Below are 18,432 nucleotides of genomic sequence, written 5' to 3' on the forward strand. Positions count from 1 at the left end.
GCCCCATCGATGGGCTGGGGACAGACATCAGGTCTGACTGTGGCCCTGCCCACCAACACAAGTTACACCAGACAGCACAGGGGAAGTGCCCTGCAGTTTGGAGCCACCGCAGGGACTACCCAAAATGAAAAAACGGAAGAACTCTCCTCAAAAGAAACTCCAGGAAGTAGTGACAGCTAATGAATTGATCAAAAATGATTTAAGCAATATAACGGAACAAGAATTTAGAATAATAGTCATAAAATTAATCGCTGGGCTTGAAAAAAGCATAGAGGACAGCAGAGAATCTATTGCTACAGAGATCAAGGTACTAAGAAATAGTCATGAGGAGCTAAAAAATGCTATCAATGAGGTCCAAAATAAAATGGAGGCGACCACAGCTCAGATTGAAGAGGCAGAGGAGAGAATAGGTGAATTAGAAGATAAAATTATGGGAAAAGAGGAAGTGATAAAAAGATAAAAAAATCCAGCAGTATGAGGGGAGAATTAGAGAACTAAGTGATGCAATCAAACGCAACAATATCTGTATGATAGGAATTCCAGAAGAGGAAGAGAGAGAGAAAGGGGCTGAAGGTGTACTTGAACAAATCATAGCTGAGAACTTCCCCGATCTGGGGAAGGAAAAAGTCATTGATCCAAGAGGCACAGAGAACTCTCTTCAGATGTAACTTGAATCGATCTTCTGCACGACATATAGTTAAAACTGGCAAAATACAAGGATAAAGAGAAAAATCTGAAAGCAGCTAGGGATAAACAGGCCATAACTTACAAAGGTAGACACATAAGAGTAATAGCAAACCTATCTACTGAAACTTGGCAGTCCAGAAAAGAATGGCAGGAAACCTTCAATGTGATGAACAGAAAAAAATACGCAGCCGAGAATCCTTTATCCAGCAAGTCTATCGTTCACAATAGAAGAAGAGATAAAGGTCTTCCCAAACAAAAACTGAAGGAATTCATCACCACTAAACCAGTCCTACAAGAGATCCCAAGAGGGATTCTGTGAGTGAAATGTTGCAAGAACCAAAAAGTACTAGAGACATCACTACAACCATGAAACCTACAGACATCACAGTGACTCTAAACCCGTATCTTTCAATAACACTGAATGTAAATGGACTAAATGCTCCAACCAAAAGACATGGGGTATCAGAATGGATAAAAAAACAAGACCCATCTATTTGCTGTCTACAAGAGACTCATTTTAGACCTGAGGACACCTTTAGATTGAGAGTGAGGGGATGGAGAACTATCTATCATGCTACTGGAAGCCAAAAGAAAGCTGGAATAGCCATACTTTTTATATCAGACAAACTAGACTTTAAATTAAAGGCTGTAACAAGAAATGAAGGAGGGCATTATATAATCATTACAGGGTCTATCCATCAGGAAGAACTAACAATTATAAATGTCTATGTGCCGAATACGGGAGCCCCCAAATATATAAAACAATCATAAACATAAGCAACCTTATTGATAAGAATGTGGTAATTGCAGGGGACTTTAATACTCCACTTACAGTAATGGATCATCTAGACACAGGATCAATAAAGAAACAAGGGCCCTGAATGATACATTGGATCAGATGGATTTGACAGATATATTTAGAACTCTGCATCCCAAAGCAACAGAATATACTTTCTTCTCGAGTGCACATGGAACATTCTCCAAGATAGATCACATACTGGGTCACAAAACAGCCCTTCATAAGTATACAAGAATTGAAATCATACCATGCACACTTTCAGACCACAATGCTATGAAGCTTGAAATCAACCACAGGAAAAAGTCTGGAAAACCTCCAAAAGCATGGAGGTTAAAGAACATCCTACTAAAGAATGAAAGGGTCAACCAGGCAATTAGAGAAGAAATTTAAAAATATATGGAAACAAATGAAAATGAAGATACAACAATCCAAATGCTTTGGGATGCAGTGAAGGCAGTCCTGAGAAGAAAATACATTGCAATCCAGGCCTATCTCAAGAAACAAGAAAAATCCCAAATACAAAATCTAACAGCACACCTAAAGGAAATAGGAGCAGAACAGCAAAGACACCCCAAACCCAGCAGAAGAAGAGAAATAATAAAGATCAGAGCAGAAATAAACAATGTAGAATCTAAAAAAACTGTAGAGCAGATCCATGAAACCAAGAGTTGGTTTTTTTGAAAAAATAAACAAAATTGATAAACCTCTAGCCAGGCTTCTCAAAAAGAAAAGGGAGATGACCCAAATAGATAAAATCATGAATGAAAATGGAATTATTACAACCAATCCCTCAGAGATACAAGCAATTATCAGGGAATACTATGAAAAATTATATGCCAACAAACTGGATAACCTGGAAGAAATGGACAAATTCCTAAGCACCCACACCCTTCCAAAACTCAGGAAGAAATAAAAACTTGAACAGACTCATAACCAGCAAAGAAATTGAATCAGTTACCAAAAATCTCCCAACAAATAAGAGTCCAGGACCAGATGGCTTCCCAGGGATATTCTACCAGACATTTAAAGCAGAGGTAATATTGGGGCGCCTGGGTGGCGCAGTCGGTTAAGCGTCTGACTTCAGCCAGGTCACGATCTCGCGGTCCGTGAGTTCGAGCCCCGTGTCAGGCTCTGGGCTGATGGCTCAAAGCCTGGAGCCTGTTTCCGATTCTGTGTCTCCTTCTCTCTCTGCCCCTCCCCCGTTCATGCTCTGTCTCTCTGTCCCAAAAATAAATAAACGTTGAAAAAAAAAATTTTAAAGCAGAGATAATACCTATCTTTCTCAAGCTGTTCCAAAATTAGAAAGGGAAGGAAAACTTCCAGACTCATTCTATGAAGCCAGCATTACTTTCATTCCTAAACCAGACAGAAACCCAGCAAGAAAAAGAGAACTACAGGCAAATATCCCTGATGAATATAGATGCAAAAATTCTCAATAAGATACTAGCAAATCAGATTCAACAGCATATAAAGCATGATCAAGTGGGATTCATTCCTGGGCTGCAGGGCTGGTTCAACATTTGCAAATCAATCAATGTGATACATCACATTAATAAAAGAAAAGAACCATATGATCCTGTCAATCGATGCAGAAAAAGCATTTGACAAAATTCAGCATCCTTAATAAAAACCCTCAAGAAAGTCGGGATAGAAGGAACATACTTAAACATCATAAATGCCATTTATGAAAAGCCCACAGCAAAATCATCGTCAACGGGGAAAAATTGAGAGCTTTCCCCCTGAGATCAGGAACATGACAGGGATGTCCACTCTCACCACTGTTGTTTCACATAGTGTTGGAAGTGCTAGCATCAGCAATCAGACAACAAAAGCAAATCAAAGGCATCAAAATTGGCAAAGATGAAGTCAAGCTATCACTTTTTGCAGATGACATGATATACATGGAAAACCCGACAGACTCCACCAAAAGTCTGCTAGAACTGATACATGAATTCAGGAAAGTTGCAGGATACAAAATCAATGTACAGAAATCAGTTGCATTCTTATACACTAATAATGAAGCAACAGAAAGACAAAGAAACTGATCCCATTCACAATTGCACAAAGAATCATAAAATATCTGGGAATAAACATAACCAAAGATGTAAAAGATCTTTATGCTGAAAAGTATAGAAAGCTTATGAAGGAAATTGAAGAAGATATAAAGAAATGGAAAAACATTCCATGCTCATGGATTGGAAGAATAAATATTGTTAAAATGTCCATACTACCCAAAGTTATGTACACATTCAATGCAGTCCCAATCAAAATTGCACCAGCATTCTTCTCGAAGCTAGAACAAGCAATCCTAAAATTTGTATGGAACCATAAAAGACCCCAAATAGCCAAAGTGATTTTGAAGAAGAAGACCAAAGCATTAGTCATCACAATCCCAGACTTTAGCCTCTACTACAAAGCTGTAATCATCAAGACAGCATGGTATTGGCACAAAAACAGACACATAGACCAATGGAATAGAATAGAAACCCCAGAATTAGACCCACAAAAGTATGGCCAACTAATCTTTGACAAAGCAGGAAAGAATATCCGATGGAAAAAAGACAGTCTCTTTAACCAATCGTGCTGGGAGAACTGGACAGCAACATGCAGAAGGATGAAACTAGACCACTTTCTCACCATTCACAAAAATAAACTCAAAATGGATAAAGGACCTGAATGTGAGACAGGAAACCATCAAAACCCTAGTGGAGAAAGCAGGAAGAAACCTCTCTGAATTCAGCCGCAGCAATTTCTTACTTGACACATCCCCAAAACAAAAGGGAATTAAAAACAAAAATGAACTGTTGGGACCTCATGAAGATAAAAAGCTTCTGCACTGCAAAGGAAACAACAAAACTAAAAGGCAACCAACAGAATGGGAAAAGATACATATCAGACAAAGGGCTGGTATCCAAAATCTATAAAGAGCTCACCAAACTCCACACCCGAAACACAATCCCGTGAAGAAATGGGCAGAAAACATGAATAGACACTTCCCTAAAGAAAACATCCAGATGGCCAACAGGCACATGAAAAGATGCTCAATGTCACTCCTCATCAGGGAAATACAAATCAAAACCACACTGAGATGCTACTTCACGCCAGTCAGAGTGGCTAAAATGAACAAATCAGGAGATTATAGATGCTGGCAAGGATGTGGAGAAACGGGAACCCTCTTGCACTGTTGGTGGGAATGCAAACTGGTTCAGCCGCTCTGGAAAACAGTGTGGAGGTTCCTCAAAAAATTAAAAATAGATCTACCCTATGACCCAGGAATAGCACTGCTAGGAATTTACCCAAGGGACATAGGAGTGTCGATACATAGGGGCACTTGTACCCCAATGTTTATAGTAGCACTTTCAACAGTAGCCAAATTATGGAAAGAGCCTAAATGTCCATCAGCTGATGAATGGATAAAGAAATTGTGGTTTATATACATAATGGAATACTACTTGGCAATGAGGAAGAATGAAATATGGCCTTTTGTAGCAACGTGGATGGAACTGGAGAGTGTTATGCTAAGTGAAATAAGTCATACAGAGAAAGACAGATACCATATGTTTTCACTCTTATGTGGATCCTGAGAAACTTCCAGAAGACCATGGGGGAGGGGAAGAAAAAAAAAACAGAGAGGGAGAGAGCCAAACCATAAGAGACTCTTAAAAACTGAAAACAAACTGAGGGTTGATGGGGGGTGGGAGGGAGGGGAGGGTGGGTGATGGGAATTGAGGAGGGCACCTTTTGGGATGAGCACTGGGTGTTGTATGGAAACCAATTTGACAATAAATTTCATATTAAAAAAAAAGAATAAGTACAACAGGCATCTTTCAATCTCATTAAGTCTGTGATCATCTGAACAGAGGCATAAAGGCAACATCACTGAAGTCATTTCTTTTTTGGATGGATTCATGAAGTTACTTTTGATAGATTGGTGCCAACAGGAATTATGTATCTTTTATTTGGAAGCTATTCTGTCCAACTAGTGATGCAAACTTTACCTCTTCTCAGTTTAGAGTAACTTCCAAAAGTCATTAAGTAGAACTGACATAAACCATGAATTCAGTGGTTCCCAGAGTATAGTTTATGATCTCTAGGGGTCCGTAAGACCTTTCAAGGAGTCTGCAATGCCAAAAATACTTTCAAAACCATATTAAAATCCATAGTAGTTTAAAGAGTGTTCTCCAAAAATTCATGTCTACCCAGAACCTATGAATGTGTCCTTATTTGGAAAGAGGGTCTTTATAAATATAATTAGTTAAGATGAGTTCACACTATATTAGAGTGGGCCCTACATCCAGTGACGGTGGCCGTATAAGAATGCAATGTTAGGAGACACACAGGAGGCGGGGGGACCACAGAGGCAGAGACTGCGATTGGCATGAGGCAGCTATAAGCCAAGGGACACCAAGACTCTGGCTACCACCAGAAGCCAGGAGATAGGCTCGAACAAATTCTCCCTCAGTCTCCAGAAGGAACCAGTCCTCTAATACCTTGGTTTCAGACCTTTAGTTTCCTGAACTGCAAGAAAATACCTTGTTTTAAGCCACCCAGTTTATGGTAATTTTATGGCAACCCCAGGAAACAAATAGATTTTGATACCAGGAAGTGGGGTGCTACTGTACAAATACCTAAAAATATGGAAGTGGCTTTGGAATTGGGTAAATGGAAAAGACTGGAAGAATTTTGAGCCATGTAATTAAAAAAAAAAAAGTCTAGGTTATCTTGAAATGATTTGGTAGAAATATGGAAATATGGACAGTAGAGAAAGCTGGCATCTCAGAGAATTTCTATTTTCATCATGAACAAAATGTTGATAGAAGTGTGAACATTAAAAGGTGCTTCTGGGGTGCCTGGGTGGCTCAGTTGGTTGAGCATCTGACTTTAGCTCAGGTTATGATCTCGCAGTTTGTGAGTTCGAGCCCTGCATCAGGCTCTATGCCGACAGCTCAGAGCCTGGACCCTGCTTCAGATTCTGTGTCTCCCTCTCTCTCTGCCCCTCCCCTGCTAGCCCTCTGTCTCTCAAAAATGAATACATGTTAGAAGATAAAGGTTCTTTTGGTGTGAACTCAGAAATGAACATGTTGGACACTGGAGGAAAAGTAAGGTGGCAGAAAACTTGGCTGACTTGTGTTCTGCTTTGGGGTTAAAGTAGAGCTTGTGAACCATGACACTGAATATTTAGCTGAGGTTTCCAAACAAAATATGGAAGATGTGGCCTACTTTCTTGCTGCTTATAGTAAAATGCAAGAGGAAAGAGATAATTTGAGGAAGGAAATGGTTAGCAAAAAGGAACCAGAACATGATGAGTTTGAAAATTCACAGCCTATCTATTCTGCAAGGGCATGCTCTTCAGAGGTCACCAAGGGTGTGTGCTGGAAAATGTGCGATTAGATTTGTGGCCATGGATACGATCACGCATCTCAGCAGAAGCTAGGAATAGAGGCACGGTTGTCCAGAAAGGATCTGTGGAGAAGCCTCATGTCTAATGGTGTGGAACTCCTTGACACCCATGAAGACTGACGGGTTTGTGAGAATGTTACATCAGCAGAAATGCTGCCATTTTGGCCTCGCAGGGACAGAGATGGGACAAGAGGAAGGAAGGCTGCCAGACTTGTAGGATTCTATAAGCAGGAAATGGGCTGCCCAGAGGGTAAGATTGTGTCCCAGGCTGAGGATAGAGAGGGTAGGGCCAACAGGGCTTCTGATGGTCTAGAGGTTGGGGCTGGGACAGCCTCTGGGCCCAGAGGGCTGGTCAAGCCACAAAAGATTATTTTCAGGCCTTGAAACTTCATGACATTTGCCCTGCTGTGTCACAAATTTGCTTTAGACCAGTGACTCTATTCCTTCCACTTTCTTCCTTTTGGAATGGGAATATCTATCCCATGCTTTTTCCACCATCGTATGGTACAAGCTGAAAACATGCTTTTTAGTTTCACACGTCCACCAATGGAAAGGAGACCAAAGGAAAGGAGACCAAGGCCGGGCATACCAGAGTCTAACCCGTACTTGATTTAGACAGAAGGGATGTGACACTCTGAATTGAGAATTTGGAGTTAATGCTGGAATGGGTGAAAAGTTTTGGGAGTGTTGGGATGGGATGGATGTGAATGTTGGGGGACCGGAGGGTAGATTACACTGGGTTTGTTTCCACAAAATTCATGTCTACCAGAAATGGAAGGTGACCTTATGATGCCACTCAGGATTAGGGTACCCATTAAATCTAATGAATGGCATTCTTACAAGGAGGGAGACACACAGAAATATACCCACGGGGAAGAACGCCCTTTGAGCCAGAGATGAAAGTGAGTCAGCAATAAGCCAGTGAACACCAAGAGCTGCTGGCAGCCCTGAGACGGTAGGAGAGAGGCATGGAACAAATCCTCCCTCCATCTCCAGAAAGAGCCAAGTCCGACACCTTGATCTTGGATCTCTGGCCTCCTGAGCTGCAACAGAATATCCGTTGTTTTAAGCCACCTAGCTTGTGTGACTCTTTCCCAGCAGCCGCAAGAAACGAGCACAGACTTGTTTCAGCAGCTCCAGGAAACAGACAAGATGCTGTTTGCCTTTTTCTCTCATGAGCATACACTGGAGTTTTCCGGAGGCTGCGTGATGTCTCCTATCGTGACAGACTGAATGCAGAGCTGGGGTACGAACCCAGCTGTGTTCTATTAGGCCAGATAGTAAAGGAATTATGAAAATGTAAAACAGTGTCCCGTGAGTAATCCATTTTTGTTTTGGAAAATAGTTAATGTTTCATTAAAAAAATCTATGTTAATATACTGGGTTTATTATGGTTTTCACATTGGTAATTTTTCCTAGTTTTAATTCCAGTTTGGTAAATGCAGTAGATATGACCCACATATATGACAGCTCTTTGGGGTCCTCAGTAATTTTTAAGAATATATAAAGAATCTGCATTCAAAATGTCTGAGAACCACTGGCTTACTTACAAAGTTTCAAGTTCAGAAGGACATCCTGGTGTCGGTGCCCCTGCTTCTTGGAAGGTCAACACTGAAAACAGCACTTAAAAGAATGAACTTTAGGGGTGCCTGGATAGCTCAGTCAATTTAGGCGTCTGACTTTGGCTCAGGTCATGATCTCGCAGTTTGTGAGTTCGAGCCCCATGTCCGCAGACAGCTAAGAGCCTGGCGCCTGCTTTGGATTCTGTGTCTCCCTCTCTGTCTGCCCCTCCCCTGCTTGTGCGCTCTCTCTTTCTCTCTCTCAAAAATAAACTTTAAAAAAATAAACATTAAAAAAATTTTTTTAAAAAAGAATGAACTTCAGAATCACATTGAAGTAGGTTAGATTTTTACATCATCAGCTTCCTCATTTATAACGTGGGAAAGAATACCTATCTTATCAGTAGTGTGAGGATGAGATATGATAATATATGTAAAGGAGTAGCTGTTTTGGTCATTAAAAACAAGTATTTCCTTTCCCCTGGGCTTAGTGGCTCATTGGTTTCTGGCTGTAAGAAGAGAGGAACAAACATGAGGTCTAAGGCCTCACATATGAATGGTTACCAGTCAAATTCCCATTTATTACTTACTTACCGGACCTAACGTGGAGAAATTTTACGGGACATGAAGACTCCAAGTGCAGAAGAAGAAATCGTAGAAGTCCTCTGGACCATGGGATTTTCTTTTCCCTGAGGAAAATCTTTTGGTCTCTTATCATAATTGCTGCTTGTTAAAACTGGTAAGATACTCGTTAAGGACTTTTGTGACCAAATGATGTGTATATACAAACTCGTTAACATTTTCAAATCAGAACCTCCTCTCTAGCCTCATTAGCTCTGTTTTGGGTCCTTTACCATTGCAATGTGAATTCTGTGGACTCAGGCTTAGAGGAAGACGGACGGATATTGATTTCCTGGAATTTCTCCTGTCCACCCAGTGTGTGCTTCTCCCCTGACTGTGGTGAGTCTTCCTATAGGAGACATCAATCACCATAATCAGGTCCCAAAATCACATCGATGTCTAGAGGTCATGCCTTTTTTTCTGGGGAAGGGATAGATCTTGAGAAATGGGCTACAAATTCTCACTACTGACATTAGAAGTAGATAAAAGATCTAATAAAGCTCTCTGCCCCATCTATCTATGCCTGACAGGTGGCCTTTAATCTACGAGCATAAAAGCAGAATGACTTAGTTACTGTGACCAGCAGCAGGGTTACAGTGTCTCTGGGTCAGCATCTCATAACTTGTGTGAAGAGGATGTATGGAGACTTGATTTAATTCTTAGAGGAAAAAGCTGGTTCTTTGGTTAGTTTTCTCCTATCACTGCAGAAGAACCCTGCCATCCATATAGAAAAAAAAAAAAATCACATCCCCCATGAGGTCTTTTCTTGAACATCCCACTTTAAATTGCAGTCCTCCTTAATCCTCCCTGTACCCCCTTTCCTACTTTTTATTTATCTCCATTGTACTTACGAGCACCATTGTAGTCCTTGTGTTACTTATTTTGCGTACAGTCTGTTCTCCCCCTGGAAAGTAAGCAACGTAGGGGCAGGGAGTTTTGTGTCTTGTTCACTGCTGTATCCCCAGTGCCTAGAACAGTGCCTAGCACACTAGAGACACTTCTCTTTGAAATAAGTGAACAAATGAATTCAGCTCCATTTCCACTGAAACCAAGGTCGTCTGACACAAGCTTCCCCAAATTTCCCCTTCACCTCAAAGTCTGGATCCTTAGCCATCCTCACACGCCCCCTCGCCGAGACTAAGCCTTCAGCTCTCTTCTTGACTATTCTCTTGTCTCCTTTGGATGCTGCTGCTTCAGCTACTTCCTCTCATTCATATTTTTTAATGTTTCTCTTCCATTCCCTTCAGCCCAATCTAGCAATCCTACGTAATCTGAATTCTCCAGGACATCTCTGTAGCACCTGTCAACGAGGTCCGTGTTTTCCTTGAAATTCCTTGTGTGCTCTCACCGCTGTTGTTTAACATAGTGCTGGAAGTTCTAGCATCAGCAATCAGACAACAAAAGGAAATCAAAGGCATCAAAATTGGCAAAGATGAAGTCAAGCTTTCGCTTTTTGCAGATGACATGATATTATACATGGAAAATCCGATAGACTCCACCAAAAGTCTGCTAGAAGTGATACATGAATTCAGCAAAGTTGCAGGATACAAAATCAATGTACAGAAATCAGTTGCATTCTTATACACTAACAATGAAGCCACAGAAAGACAAATAAAGAAACTGATCCCATTCACAATTGCACCAAGAAGCATAAAATACCTAGGAATAAATCTAACCAAAGATGTAAAGGATCTGTATGCTGAAAACTATAGAAAGCTTATGAAGGTAATTGAAGAAGATTTAAAGAAATGGAAAGACATTCCCTGCTCATGGATTGGAAAAATAAATATTGTCAAAATGTCAATACTACCCAAAGCTATCTACACATTCAATGCAATCCCAATCAAAATTGCACCAGCATTCTTCTCGAAACTAGAACAAGTAATCCTAAAATTCATACGGAACCACAAAAGGCCCCGAATAGCCAAAGGAATTTTGAAGAAGAAGACCAAAGCAGGAGGCATCACAATCCCAGACTTTAGCCTCTACTACAAAGCTGTCATCATCAAGACAGCATGGTATTGGCACAAAAACAGACACATAGACCAATGGAATAGAATCGAAACCCCAGAACTAGACCCACAAACGTATGGCCAACTCATCTTTGACAAAGCAGGAAAGAACATCCAATGGAAAAAAGACAGCCTTTTTAACAAATGGTGCTGGGAGAACTGGACAGCAACATGCAGAAGGTTGAAACTAGACCACTTTCTCACACCATTCACAAAAATAAACTCAAAATGGATAAAGGACCTAAATGTGAGACAGGAAACCATCAAAACCTTAGAGGAGAAAGCAGGAAAAGACCTCTCTGACCTCAGCCGTAGCAATCTCTTACTCGACACATCCCCAAAGGCAAGGGAATTAAAGGCAAAAGTGAATTACTGGGACCTTATGAAGATAAAAAGCTTCTGCACGGCAAAGGAAACAACCAACAAAACTAAAAGGCAACCAATGGAATGGGAAAAGATATTTGCAAATGACATATCGGACAAAGGGCTAGTATCTAAAATCTATAAAGAGCTCACCAAACTCCACACCCGAAAAACAAATAACCCAGTGAAGAAATGGGCAGAAAACATGAATAGACACTTCTCTAAAGAAGACATCCAGATGGCCAACAGGCACATGAAAAGATGTTCAGCGTCACTCCTTATCAGGGAAATACAAATCAAAACCACACTCAGGTATCACCTCACGCCAGTCAGAGTGGCCAAAATGAACAAATCAGGAGACTATAGATGCTGGAGAGGATGTGGAGAAACGGGAACCCTCTTGCGCTGTTGGTGGGAATGCAAATTGGTGCAGCCGCTCTGGAAAGCAGTGTGGAGGTTCCTCAGAAAATTAAAAATAGACCTACCCTATGACCCAGCAATAGCACTGCTAGGAATTTACCCAAGGGATACAGGAGTACTGATGCATAGGGGCACTTGTACCCCAATGTTTATAGCAGCACTCTCAACAATAGCCAAATTATGGAAAGAGCCTAAATGTCCATCAACTGATGAATGGATAAAGAAATTGTGGTATATATACACAATGGAATACTACGTGGCAATGAGAAAAAATGAAATATGGCCTTTTGTAGCAACGTGGATGGAACTGGAGAGTGTGATGCTAAGTGAAATAAGCCATACAGAGAAAGACAGATACCATATGGTTTCACTCTTATGTGGATCCTGAGAAACTTAACAGGAACCCATGGGGGAGGGGAAGGAAAAAAAAAAAAAAAAGAGGTTAGAGTGGGAGAGAGCCAAAGCATAAGAGACTCTTAAAAACTGAGAACAAACTGAGGGTTGATGGGGGGTGGGAGGGAGGGGAGGGTGGGTGATGGGTATTGAGGAGGGCACCTTTTGGGATGAGCACTGGGTGTTGTATGGAAACCAATTTGTCAATAAATTTCATATATATATAAAAAAAATAAAAAAAAATTAAAAAAAAAATAAAAGAAATTCCTTGTGTGGCTTCTGAGATGTTTCTTGGTTTTCTGATTGCTTGTTCTGCCTCCACGGTCTCCTCTTCTTCCTTCTGCGTCCTTAACAGACCCCGCAGCTCTACTCCTTTTCCATACCTCCAGTTGTCTCCTCTTTGTAGATGATGTTTAAAATCATTACCTCTCCTGCGCTGTCTCTTCAATTGAGATCCAGACCTGCATGCTCCAAACCTTGAACTCTTGAGTCCTCTTACTGCCCTCCCTCAATGGGTTCCACCTGAGATTTTACAGTTTCCTCTCCCCCGCCAAATGTCTTTCCACCCATGACCCTCTTCCACAACTGCCACGGGGTAGTTCCTGTCCTTATGCTCGGCCTAATGAAGTGGCCTTCCAACCACTCTTTGTTTCTATTTGCATCAGGTTGCTCCTCGACATGTCCAGCACGGTAATGCTGGGTTCATCTTGATAAAAATATGACAATTGTATCATGCACTGGATCAGTGATTCACTCTTGCTTATATAATAAAGTTTAAGCAGGGATTCAAAATCTTCCACAACTTCCCTACTGCCCCTATGTTTCCTAATACCCCTAAGGTCTCAACGAGTTGAACTCCCTAAACTTCCCAACACCCAGAACTCTCCTATTGCTGTGGATTTGTTTGTTCTTTCTACTTAAGTCTCCTTTCCTCAAAAGTTTTAAAAACAATTCCCTGCTTAATTCTGATTGTCTGATACCCCATAGGCAGCAATGAACATTGACATTCATTCAACTTGCAGTCACTGCTCACGTACTGTGTTAACAGGCATTTTGCTAGCCGCTCACAAAGACGAAGACAATCTTTATCCTAAAACTTCAACTCTACGGTTTTAAAAATAGAATTAATGAAGCTATGGAGTGCCCGTGTGGGGGTGAGGGGTCACGGAATAGCATTCTAATATTTTCCCCTTGCTCAAATGTAATTTTTGCTCTATTTATGACTACTCAAATTGAACTTTAAAGGATATTTGCTTCCACGGGTAAGAACAGGACGTCATGCTCAGTCATAATCTCAATATTGTGCGAGATGTGTGTTGATCCCCTGGCACCTTCCTCTCCAACAGCCATGGCAAATAACTCCACTTTCAGTTCTGTCTGCAGACCCGCTGCCACCTATAGGACACAATGTAGCTTTAGAATCAGACACATCGGGGTTCAAATCTGGGTTTTAACATGAATTTGGGCAAGCTAGTTAGACTCTCTAATCCTGTTTTCCCATCTATAAATTTGGCGCACATGAACCATCGCAGTTAGGCACTTACAAGAATTACTTTGTAGATTAGCTAGGTAGACTTCCATGGAGCAAATGGGACCCAGGATAAAATGTTGAAGGGGAAAACCAGGTGCCATTTGGGAAGAAGGGTAAGAAAAATAAAAGCCAGCGTCCTGGAGGTGGCACTGAAGGCAAAGTTTACAATGCCCGCAGTCGTGCTCTTTCTTGAATATCTGCAGTGAGTTCCTAGGGGCATCCTTGCAGATAAAGAGAAGTTTAAAATAAGAGACTACGTGAATCGCACAACTTCCTGGCCCTGCCTCTTAGTTTATAATGTTCCCAGTGGCGGGCCTATGGTGTGACAGAGCCAGTATAGGGAGACGGGAGGAGTTCAAATGCCAAACTGCTTAGGTCTGAAAGCTACGTGGAAGAGGTCTGGACCAACAAAGAAGAAACCCGATATATAATGAAGAAGAAACACAGCAAGGAATGGGCTTCTTGCCTTGTCCCTTGAAGAGAACACTGGCCAGGAAAGAAAGAGCTGTTTGTGTTCCTAAGCTGCCTCTCCAGGAGGTAGGCTAAGAAGCAGACTTGAGAACAATTAGCTGGAAAAAAAATACATCAGAAACCACCACATGGAAAGCAGTTAGATACAAAAAATTTGTTTTCTTCAGTATAGTTTGTAAATAATAGGACCGGAAAAATGTTTCAACTTTTTCAACAATGTGCTTGTGAAGGTCTGCTTACTGGACGGTATCCAACGCTCCATGTCTGAGGACCAGGCCCTTCGCCCTGGAGCCCAACACGGAGGGCAGGGCTGGGGTGACGCCACTCCGCATGGCAGCTGGCATCCTGCCATCAGGTCTACCCGGGCTCCGAGCACATTCACTCGGTGTTGGCAACCAACCAAGCTGAACAGTGGTTAGCTTTACATATGGACAAGTCTATAGATTATATTTGTGCAGAGCCAAAACTTACTGTCAAAAAGAAAAAAAAAATATTAAAAAACTAACAGTCGAGAGTGAGCTTCAAAGAATACACGCTGGGTTTTTAGTACCTATAAAGATTGATCCAACAGTCATTTTGGCTTTGGGCATTGCCCCTACTTTAAATGAAATCTGCTAACTTCCCAGAACAGTGGAAGGAGAGCTGACTTTGATTTTTTGTTTTGTTTTGTTTTTTGCTTTATGTTGCGAAGTTTCTGAAATCTTGACACAGTACGATGATGAAATGTGTGAGAGAGGTGCTCACGAATTGGTGGGTCTAATCTCAAAGTATATTTCTGTTTGGAACTGCAGCCTGCAAACTACTGTTTTGTAGACCATAAGGTATTAGGGCTGGAAGAGGACCAAGAAATTATCGGGTCTAAGCAATTCCTTTTTTTTTTTTTTTTTAATTTTTTTAACGTTTATTTATTTTTGAGACAGAGAGAGACAGAGCATGAACGGGGGAGGGTCAGAGAGAGAGGGAGACACAGAACCGGAAGCAGGCTCCAGGCTCTGAGCCATCAGCCCAGAGCCTGATGCAGGGCTCGAACTCACAGACCGTGAGATCATGACCTGAGCCGAAGTCGGACGCTTAACCGACTGAGCCACCCAGGCGCCTCAAGTGACTCCTTTTATAGATGAGGGAAACAAGGCGCAGAGGGTTTAATTAACCAACGGCACTGCTGCTGGCGGCACAGTCATTACAGGAAGCCAACTGATTTTGCACCATACCTAACTGCCCCTCTGTGTCAACGCACAACCGTGGCAGTTTTAAGATCTTGGGACTCGGCGAACACCGTGTGCTGGTTATAGAATGGGATGCCCTTGCTCCGTGTTCCCAGGAGTCCGCACGCGTCCCAGTCTGTGATGGCTGATCCTGTGTCTACCAGATATCCTCACTTCATTCTGTCACGTAGCCATCCATCTCTTGTGTCCCCGCTATGTGCCCAGCTTTGTGAGCAACTTGTGTGTCCTACTCATTTTTAACATCCCCTGTCCCCTGTCCCTATCAGTGGCGTGCTCAAGTAACTCAAAGCCTGTTAAGTGAAATGGGAGGAATGTTAAACAAGACGATGCGCTGATCAAGAAATAAATGTTAAGATTTACAAGTGTGATTTTGTTATATTTTATATATTATTTTATATATTATATTTTGTATATTTGTAAACTTTTGTTTGCTTGATACTACATTTCTGAAATTATAATTTAAAGTGAGTGACAACATACAGATTTTATATTAAACACCCCACGTTGGGGAATGTGTTGAATAAAGAACAGGTTGACATTTTAAAATTGGCATTTTCAGAGCTCCTTGGAGAAATGAGGGGGCTGATGACGTTAATATACTACCATTTCTTTGTATGTCATTAGATAATATTCTCTTGGCAAACCAAAATAAGCCAAAGGTACATAAAACACAAAGAGCAGAATATTTATTTTTCCAAGGAGTTTTTCATTTTGCAGACAAATTTATTACAGGATACCTTGAGGTAGTCAGCTTTCCAAGCGCATGTCAAATCATATTTAATTTTTAAAAAGGTAGTTTTCATACAACTATATGTAGCTGTAGTATTGGGACAAATGAGTGAACTTCAGGAAAGTTTCCATAGCTGGAAGTTTAACTCTATTTATGCATAGGATCTGTCTCGGGGTCATTACACGAAGTAAGTGATATCAAGCCACATATTGTACCAATACCAGGGATCTTTTGCTTATGATCCTAGAAAAATCAGACTTCTACATGGCTTAAACTGAATGCACAGAATGACTTAAAAGCCCACTCCCATGCACACACTCCCATGCACACACAGGGACAGACACAACAGGTAGCACATGGGACTTACAGGACCGGGTTTATAAGTCACTTTCAGTCCTGTGCTGGGTGGGGGCTGCTTCACCCTAAACCTGCCAGGCAAAAAGAGAAAATAAATTTACGCCATCACGAAAAAGCAGTGAATGAACTGGGATGTCATAAAATCAGGAAGGTGTTAATATTTGCTACAAAGGAGCAGGGGGTCCACACCATTAAAGAACCACCCAATATTCAGTTGGGAGAAGCTGGGGCCCCTTTCACAACCCCCTTTCCAGCAACAGTTTTCATCAGCGTCAAACAGACTCCAACCCCAGTTTCAACCCTCTGTTATTGGACGCCGCCAACCAGCTTGGGCTCGGGCCGACTGTCGTGAATGTTTGGCTGGTGTGTGCACGGCAGCATAGCCGCCAGTGTGAACACCGATGCTGCCTGCCAGATCATTAAGCTGAAGAATAAAGGCTCTTTTGGAAAGCAGGAGAGCATGGGAGCCGTCTCGCTCTGCCGTGGCATGGGGCTTGCATGTTTGGGGAGAAGAGAAACAGAAAAGGCTCAGAAAATGTAGAGACCTTGAAAAGCCCCAAGCTCACACGTGGTGCCTATTGATCTCTTTCCCTTCCTGTGGTTTGTGGGTTCTGCCTGAAGGTTAAAGACCTGGAGTAAATTAAAATGCCAGGGAAAGCCTACCTCCACGATGACCTCAATCCCGCTCCTTCCACCATCAACTTTGCTGTCTGAGCCATAGTGGCTGAATTTAACAAGCTGAGGAGTGAAATCCCGAAAGCTAAAATTCTATACTGAGTAGACAGGATCTGCATGGATAAGTTTTATTGGTTTGAAGTTGGTTCTCTATTTCTCCCCACCCACTTTGTTGGCAGTAGCCTAAAAAGACAGTAATGTCTGATCTGGTGGCCTGGTTGTTTCTGAGGAAACCAATGTGATTCCTGAAGCTGGGTATTTGCCTCAACTAAAATGGGATGTTGATCTTTTAAACCAGATGCCTCTGTAGCTTTATTACATCTGGTTTCCGGTCTCGAGTCCAGAACCATAAACTGGAAGGACTTGCCACTTACAATGAGCATAGCTCTGCAACTGAAATAAACATTTATTTCACTGTTTTGGGGGGAGGGGACCCCATATTATGCTTAAGTTTAATCCAAAATAGAATAGGGAAGATTTTGTAATTGGGTATAGACACTTGTAATTGGGTATATGTCCTGGTATAGACATATGGTCTATTGACCCAGCGGGAAGGACTGAACTCCCACACAAGAAGTGACCACAGCTGTGTGGATAAAGCATGGTGCCACATACAAACAGGTCCACAGAAGATCTGAGATCCTGTCTTGCTCTAGCCAATAAGACCTTAAAACATGTTACTCTGATCCTCTGTAATAGTCTCTGCAAATTCTAAAATTCTAATGATCTGGAAATGAAGGACTCTTGTCACTGAATGCCAGCTGTAGGGTATTTTCAACTGGGAGGTCAGGCTCTGAGTTACAGCCAAGTCAGATCTTCAGAGGCAAAATGGCCCTAATGACTCAGGTTATTTTTTTTTTTTCCTTTTTGCCTCAATTATGCAGAAATAGTGGAGTTAAAATCCCTTATGGATCATAAAGTACAAACAAATGTCAGCTGGCATTACAGTGGGTGGTGGGTTTGAGAAATAGACTTTCAGGTTTTATGCATTAGTTACTATAAGACTTGTACAGCTTCCCCTTTAGTTTTTGCTACTGTAGATCAGCCCCTGAATTGCTTCTACCAAAGTATGAATAACGATTAATGGGAGGACAAAGAAGTGCCCACCACATAGTTGACGCTTGAAAAATACTGATCTGATGAAGAATGAATGAATGAATGAATGAATGAAGTAAATGGTTGAATGAA

At 41.5% G+C, this 18,432-nt stretch overlaps 1 protein-coding gene across 1 annotated transcript in view; it reads right to left on the reverse strand.

The window, feature by feature from the left end:
• Positions 1–18,432, reverse strand: part of SPAG17 (sperm associated antigen 17) — a 236,047-nt gene that overhangs the window by 14,785 nt on the left and 202,830 nt on the right. Inside the window, exons 46-48 of the mRNA XM_032594369.1 lie at positions 16,580–16,640; positions 13,505–13,649; positions 9,040–9,184 (exon numbers count right to left, since the gene is read on the reverse strand). Of these exons, the coding sequence (XP_032450260.1) occupies positions 9,045–9,184; positions 13,505–13,649; positions 16,580–16,640 (346 nt within the window). The 3' untranslated portion in view covers positions 9,040–9,044. The remainder of the gene's footprint in view (positions 1–9,039; positions 9,185–13,504; positions 13,650–16,579; positions 16,641–18,432) is intronic.

Source organism: Lynx canadensis, chromosome C1 (assembly GCF_007474595.2).
Source record: "Lynx canadensis isolate LIC74 chromosome C1, mLynCan4.pri.v2, whole genome shotgun sequence".
In the NCBI taxonomy this organism is placed as follows: Eukaryota; Metazoa; Chordata; class Mammalia; order Carnivora; family Felidae; genus Lynx; species Lynx canadensis.